General features: G+C 51.5%; 1 protein-coding gene across 1 annotated transcript; it reads right to left on the bottom strand.

Moving 5' to 3' along the window:
• Positions 1-370: 370 nt before the first annotated feature.
• HTR5A (5-hydroxytryptamine receptor 5A) lies at positions 371-3,198 on the bottom strand. The gene is made up of 2 exons (XM_035318775.1): positions 2,134-3,198; positions 371-1,245 (listed from the first exon to the last, which is right to left on the bottom strand). Exons 1-2 carry the CDS (start codon positions 2,869-2,871, stop codon positions 913-915), a joined length of 1,071 nt encoding a protein of 356 aa, XP_035174666.1. The 5' UTR covers positions 2,872-3,198; the 3' UTR covers positions 371-912.
• Between the last annotated feature and the right edge of the window lie 4,485 nt (positions 3,199-7,683).

The following is a 7,683-nucleotide window of genomic DNA, read 5'->3' as shown; positions in this document are numbered from 1 at the left end:
CAACTACAGGAAACCTGCCCCACAGCCACTCAAAATACGTCTGTGATTTAGAATGGCAAACACAGACACAAAGTTTAACATTTATAGGCCAGGAACACATGGTGTTTTGGAAAGTAAAGGTCTGAGGCAGATGCTCACAAGTAGCAGTCAGAGAATGAGGGGTGGATTTCCCAGGCATTCTTTCTCATTCAAGTGTATACCTTGCATTAAGCCTTCACAATAAATATATTAAAAAATAAAACAAAACAAAACAAATAAATAAATAAATAAACAAATAACAAAAAAACTTGCTACATGGAATCCAATAGCAAATAGCACAATCTGTTGTTGATAAAGCATGTGAGAAAGGGCTTTGTACTTGGGAATCTGCTTTTAACCCTTACTGAGGACCTTTATTCTTCAAATGCAGACACTTAACAATCTCCACCAGTGAAAGACAAGACAGTCTGTTCGACCGAGCCATAAACATCGAGCTTCACACATAATCCCAGAACCTCCTGACATTAAGCAGTCCCAGCTATGCACATGGGACAAAGCTGATTAATGCTCTGAGAGACCAGGCAGGAGCTGAAACCAGAGTTTCAGATGTGACCTTTTGGCAGAAGGCTGCTGTGCACTGTCGCTGCCACCACACAGTCCCAAAAACATCACTGCAAAGGCAGAGGAGCAGTGGGGCACTGGAGGAAGAATGCTTTGCTGCTGGCCAGAGAAACCCTCACATGCTGTTTCAAGAAAAATAGCAACTGCTTTAGAAGCTGGGATAGAGTCTGCGTAGGAACAGGGGCGTACGACCCGTGGGGATGCGTCTTTAGCATCACCTCAGTATTGGTGGCTTTCAACTCCCTCAAGTTTGGTTGGTTTCACTGAGAGCTGAGAACAGCCCCCTGGGGCAGCAGGAAAGCTTTCTCTCGGTCAGTGCTGTCTAAAGAACAGGTTCCTGAAGGCATTGTTGTAGTTTTTGTTGAAAGCAGTGTAGATGAGCGGATTAAAAAAGGAATTTGAATAGCCTAGCCATAGAAAAATACTCTTCCAAATGGGAGGGATGTCGCAGGAGCAGAGCGGGTTGATGAGCTCCGTGATGAAGAAGGGGATCCAGCAGAGCACGAAGACCCCGATAAGGATGCCCACCATGAGGGCAGCTTTCCTTTCCTTCTGCTCTCTCCATGTGTCTCCGTCCGTCTGGAACGTAACAGTGGCATGCCGGACGGTGAAGACCATCTGTGGCTGCTGGGCGGCTTCTTTCACCTGCCAAACACAAACACAAGTTGTGCCATATGTGCCTCGGGCAGCCGATCCCACACAGCGGGTACACAACCAGACTGTGCAAGCGACGGCCAGCGCTCCCAGGGCAACGCGGGCCATTTACCATCTACGTCATGGCATGACCCTCTTCAGGGCAACGCAGACCCGAAACTAAAGCCCCAGGGGAAATACGTGCAGTATCACAAGGATTTCTTCCCCCTTTAGGATCCAAACAGTAAAACAGGCGCACACCCACACACCACGCACACAAATCCCCTTTCTTACTCTGAATGCATTGAGTTTAAGAGTCCTTAACAGGAGAGGCAAGACAATTAAAACACATTTCCTTTACGGTGCACAGTGACCGTGCTTGGGATGAACTGGCACAACCCAGGCAGGATTTGCAAGGGTGCTTTGTGTGTGTCTTTGTGCAGGTAGATTCGCAACCTCCCCAAACCCACAGCTGCTTTCCAGGTTTCCTTCCTCAGTTTTGATGGGATCCTACTCACTCACACCTCTGCACACCTTGCCAAGGGCGCAATGGTGACCCCTTGCTCCCGCTCACGAACACTGATCCAGTATTTTGTGGGGGGACCTCTGTGAGTTGTTGCGCACCCACATGCAGCCAAGGCCATCCGTCCAACCCAAAGTTGCTTTGGCCACTTCTTGCGTGCTCCCAGGTGGGGACATGGAAGGAGTCAGAAGCCTGGGCTTGCAAGCTCTGAAGTCAACTTTCCCTTGAAAGCCTTCAGGCTTCATGGAACTTCGGTGGGATGCCATTTGCTTTTGCTTGCCTGCTTGAGGTACAAGTTTCCCCCACCACTGCAGGGTCTCTGCAGCTCAGCTGCTCCCAGAAGTTCCCCAAAGGTAAAGGCAAGAACAGTGACCTACCTCCAGGGCTCCAGGTGTAACGGGGGTGATGGAGTTGTTCTTCCTAGACCCGATGCGAAACTTGGCTGCCTTGTAGATCTTCCAGTACACAAACAGCACCACGCACAGGGGCAGGTAGAAGGCGCCAAATGTGGAGAAGATGGTGTAGGAAGGCTCCTGGCTGACCTGGCACTCCTCGCTGTCCTCTGAGTAAGTCTCTCCCCATCCGAAGAGCAGCGGGGCCAAGGAGATGAAGGCGGAGAGTAACCAGGTGAGGGCAATCATAATGTTGGAGATGCGGCGCCGGGTGCGCAGCGTGTACTCCAGGTGGCGAGTGATGGACCAGTAGCGGTCCAGGGCGATGGCCGTGACGTTCCAGATGCTGGCAGTGCAGCACAGGACGTCAAAGGAGATCCACACCTGACACAAGGAGCGGCCCAGCCGCCACCGCCGCCCGGACAACTCGTGCACCAGGCTCAGGGGCATGACGAGGGCCGCCACCATCACGTCGGAGATGGCCATGGAGGCCACCAGGTTGTGGGGCACCCGGTGAAAAGTGCGCACCCGCAGGATGGTGGCCAGCACCAACCCATTCCAGAGGAAAGTGGCCACCACCAGCATGGCCAGGAGGGTGAGGACCAACACGCTGAAGACGGAGAGCTGCGTCCTGCCGCCATCCGCACCGGCGGGCGACCCGCTCCGGTTGCCAGCATCGTGCATCGCAGCGGCGAAACAACTGACGTTGAGCATCCTCTCCATACCGTCCCCCGGTCCCGGCGCTGGGAGCCGCGTTACTACCGCGGGCGCGGATCCCCGGGGGCCACCCACTCCGCGGGGCTTCCCACCGGAGTCTTCATCCCCGGGGAGGAAGAACCCAGCGGCGGCACCCAAGCACCGGCGGCAGCCCCCGGCTCTCTCCGTCCCCGGCAGCGGCGGGAGGCGGCTCCGCGGGCGCGGGGAGCTGCGCGGCTCCCCCCGGCGCTCCGGCGGGGCGGCGCGGAGCGGAGCGGGGCGGCGCTGGAGGCAGCCAAGGGGCGGCGGCGGCGGAGCCCGTGCGGAGGAGCTGCTGCCCCTACCGAGGGGCCGGGGCAGGTGAGTCCCCCCCTCACCTCCTTGCGCGGGTGCGGAGCGTTTTGGTGCTTAGTCATTTTGGGGGAGAGGTTTTTTTTATTGTTATTTATATCCCGCTCGGAACAGGAGGGGAGGAGAGGGGAGATGTGCCGTGCCCGGCTTTGTCCCCGCTGGGGATGCCAGGGGTGGGATTGGCCCCCCGTAGGATGGAAGAAGGGCACAAAGTTAGCGTCCGTGCAGAATTGGACCTGGGGGCTTCTCGGGTGGAGGGAGGATGTGGCGGCTCTCCTGGGCTTGCAGCTAGCAAACCGGCTGGTGACCCTGCTTTATTTGGGGTAGGGGGGACGTGGCAGGGGATTATTTCCTGAAGAACTTCAGCTCTGACATTTCCCAACTTGTGAGCGATTGGCGGGCCTTTCATTAGCAACAACCTCTCTTTTTGATATTGTTAGGAAGCGCCGTTTGAGCATTTCACCTTTTTTTTTTTTTTTTTTTTTTTTTTTTTTTTTTTCCTCGTGCTGCCCGTGATGAGAGGGATTCAGGGCCTCATAGTGGAAGGCAGGATTTAAGCCCACCGAGCAGCTTTCCCGGCGCACTAGCTCCATGCAGGGATGCCAGCCAGCTCCTGCCTGCGAGCCTGGGGCTGCGTTCAGGTAGGGCTGTGCATCCTCCTTCTCCGGAGGGCCCCAGGGTAAGGGGTCCAGAGAGGTTTGGGGCAGGATCTGGCTGTCCCCGGGAGCGGGCACGTGGCAGGGACAAGCAGGCAGGGGCTCACAGCCTGCATCGGCAGGGGCTGCATCGGTATTAGGAAACGGTGGCAATGACACTTCTGGGACTTTTAGAGAGCTGGGGGAGAAAACCTAAATGAAGCTGGTGTTCTGGAGAATACCCGTGTGTTTGTGGTGTTTGGGGCTAAACCCAAACGGGGCTTTCTGCTGTGTCCTCTGAACCTCTCCAGACTTTTTAAATGAAAACCAGCAAAGTAACAATAACAGGGGGTAAGCAAACGAGATGTTTTCTAGCACTGCTCTTCCTTTCTCCATGCTACCAAGGGAAACACAAGGCAGCACGTCCAAATCAGGTTCGGGGATTTGCATCAGGTGGGTGTGTGGGATTTGGCCCCACACTGTCCCGTGTTGGCTGTGTGCGTAGCAGGGCACAGCACAGCGGGGGCACAGGCTCTGATCCGTACCCGCCCGCTGCTCACGCCCCTGTGGGGCACGTGTGGGGCAGCCTGAAGGCCACCTTGTTAGGGGGGATGGGAATTTACCCGTACGGCCTCATGCTGGGCTGTGACACTTGTCCTAGGGCCAGAGAACAGGACCTGGTCTGTTTTAGTGCCTAGAACAGATATAGCCTTAGAGGCTGTAACACAATTTTGGAAGCATAGTGCCATCTTTTTGGGGGAGAGATTGTTATTTTATCTTTCATGCACGTGAATATTGGAAATTTTTGAATGGTTAGGTTTTTTACTTGCAATTCAAAGGACAACTGAGGTTTGCATGCTTTCATAAAAGCCTCCTGATTTAAAATTCCTGGTTTGCAAGGTGCCAAACGTCCTTGACTATCATTCAACTGATCAAAACACTTAGCAACTGCTAGCACTGAGAGGTTTTTGTTGCGTGGGCCCTTCCCAGAGAATCCTATGAAGCCCAGAATTAACAGAATTAGCCACAAATTATGGAATATGTGCTCCTGAAAAGATATTGTAATTCTTTGCTTCAGGAACAAATACACAAAAATTACATTTAAAGGGAAATGGAAATAAAATGTATTAAATCTGAAGAAGTAAAACTAGATTATGTCCTAATGAAAAAATTATTTATATTTTCATTATCTTACTTACCGGACTTTTAAAAATATGTATTAGCAGATTCTGGAGTTGGATGGGTCAGCTGAGTACTAATTGGAAATAGAAATTGTGGGCAAATACACATAAACACATATATATAGAATATTCTTGGAAATGCAAAAAGTTCACCTGGGAAGGAAGAACCCTGTACAACCATACTGGCTGGGGACTAAGCAGAAGGAGAAAGAGACAACTGCTAGAAGGAGAAGGAGAATTGAGTTTTTCAACCCTAAGAAGAGAAGTTTTAGGGGAGACTTACTGCTGTCTCCAGCTACCCCATGTGAGGGTGTAGAGAAGTTGGAGGCAGACTCTTCTTAGGGGTGCATGGAGATGGGACAAGGTGCATTGGATGCAAGTTGCAAGATCATAGAATCCTAGAATGGCTTGGGTTGGAAGAGACCTCAAAGCCCATCCAGTTCCAACCCCCCTGCCATGGGCAGGGATGCCACCCACTAGATCAGGTTGCCCAGGGCCCCATCCAACCTAACCTTGAACACCTCCAGGGATGGGGCATCCACAGCTTCTCTGGGCAGCCTGTGCCAGTGCCTCTCCACCCTCTGAGTGAAGAATTTCCTCCTAACATCTCATCTAAATCTCCCCTCTCTTAGCTTAAAACCATTCCACCTTGTCCTGTCATTGTCTGTCTGAGCAAAAAGTTGTTCTCCATCTTTTTTATAACCCCCTTTAAGTACTGAAAAGCTGCAATGAGGTCACCCCCAACCCTTCTCTTCTCCAGGCTGAACATCCCCAGCTCTCTCAGCCTTTCTTCATAGGAAAGGTGCTCCAGCCCTCTGATCATCTTTGTGGCCCTCCTCTGGGCCCACTCTAACAGCCCCACATCCTTCTTGTGCTGGGGGCCCCAGACCTGGACACAGGACTCCAAGTGGGGCCTCACAAGGGCAGAGAAGAGGGGGACAATCACCTCCTTCCACCTTCTGGACACCCCTCTGTTGATGCAGCCCAGGATGCAGTTGGCCTTCTGGGCTGCAAGCACACACTGCTGGCTCACGTTGAGCTTTTTGTCCAGCAGAACCTCCAAGTCCTTCTCTGCAAGGCTGCTTTCCATGGGTTCTTCTCCCAGTCTGTGCTCATGTCTGGGATCGCCCCAACCCAGGTGCAGCACTTTGCACTTGGACTTGTTAAACCTCATGAGGTTCTCATAGGCTCACTTCTCCAGTCTGTCCAGGTCCCTCTGGATGGCACCCCTTCCTTCTGGTGTATTGACTGCACCACTCAGCTTGGTGTCATCTGCAAACCTGCTGAGAGAGCACTCAATCCTACTGTCTATGGCATTGATAAAGCTATTAAACACCACTGGTCCCAGGACAGACCCCTGAGGGACACCACTTGTCACCAGCCTCCACCGGGACATGGAGCCACCGCTCTCTGGGTGCAACCTTCAAGCCAAGTCCTTATCCACTGAATGGTCCACCCATCAAGTCCATCTCTCTCCAACATGGAGACCAGGATGTCAAGGGGGACTGTGTCAAAGGCTTACAGAAGTCCAGGTAGATGACATCAGTCGGTCTTCCTTTGCTGACTGATGCATTCACTCCATCATAGAAGACCACCAGCTGGCTCTGCTTTAATGAGGGTTGGACTGGGTGATCTCCAGAGCTCCTTCCCACCCTGGAACATTCTGCATTCTGATTCTGTAATCTTTAAGCAAGGTGGCTTGATACACTGGATTCTGGAAGCGACTGTTATTTTTAAAGACCAAATGCAGTTTACATTACACACATTAGTAAGCCCATTGATTTCCTCAGAACCGCTGGTATTTATAAAGTGAGTGAAAGCTTGGGACCCATAGCAATTTAGTTATGTTTGTGGAATGATCTCACCTATGAAACTGAGAAAAGCATCTAGATTACAAAGTTGGGATTATCTCACATCTTCATTGATGATGCCAGAGGAATTAGAAGTTATGCTGCTTTCCTAGATTTAGCAGTTTCCCTCCACTAGAGACCATTAAATACAGGTTGTAATGAAATACCATTTACAAGAGGTACTTTCCAATCCAAAATATACCATTGTAGCTGGTAGTTGGAGGGTGGGAGGGAATCCCAGACACGGTCACTGCAGTGTTGCTTCCTACGCGCACGTCCAAGTAGTGCTTGCTCTTGGGGACAGGGTCGGTACACTTTTACTGTCAATCTGTATACATAACTTTTGAACCTCTGCATTTAAAACTGGCAGAAAAGTGGAAGGAAGTGGCCCATGAGGTGTTTTTGCTGAACAAATTAGAACTTTGATCTACAGGGCAGGTGGAGCTGCTGGGTTAGACAAGCATTAAAGGCACTTGCATACTCACTGGATATAGACAGCAGCGCTCAGAGCTCTGCTCAGTTGCCAGCCAGACTGCTCAGTGTGTATCCTGTCAGTGCAATTTCTGAAACACAGGTAGTCACCAACTCAATTTTGCTTAACATTCATCAACTCTAGCTCAGGCGTTTTACATCCAGACATGCTTTCTGAACACACTTGCACACCACCCACTCCTTTCTTGCAGCAGCAAAACTCTTGAATACAAACACACGTAAACCAGGCAAACTGTGAGGCTGTTCTCACACCCTTACAGCCCATCCACACTTCTGAGTCTCACCCTAGTCTTGCTAAAACCAAGATCTTCAGAGATGGGCAATGTGCAT

The sequence above is a fragment of the Oxyura jamaicensis genome, chromosome 2, assembly GCF_011077185.1.
Source record: "Oxyura jamaicensis isolate SHBP4307 breed ruddy duck chromosome 2, BPBGC_Ojam_1.0, whole genome shotgun sequence".
Taxonomy (NCBI): Eukaryota; Metazoa; Chordata; class Aves; order Anseriformes; family Anatidae; genus Oxyura; species Oxyura jamaicensis.
The sequence above is the reverse complement of the archived record's forward strand: the minus strand, read 5'-3'. Positions and strand labels throughout refer to the sequence as shown.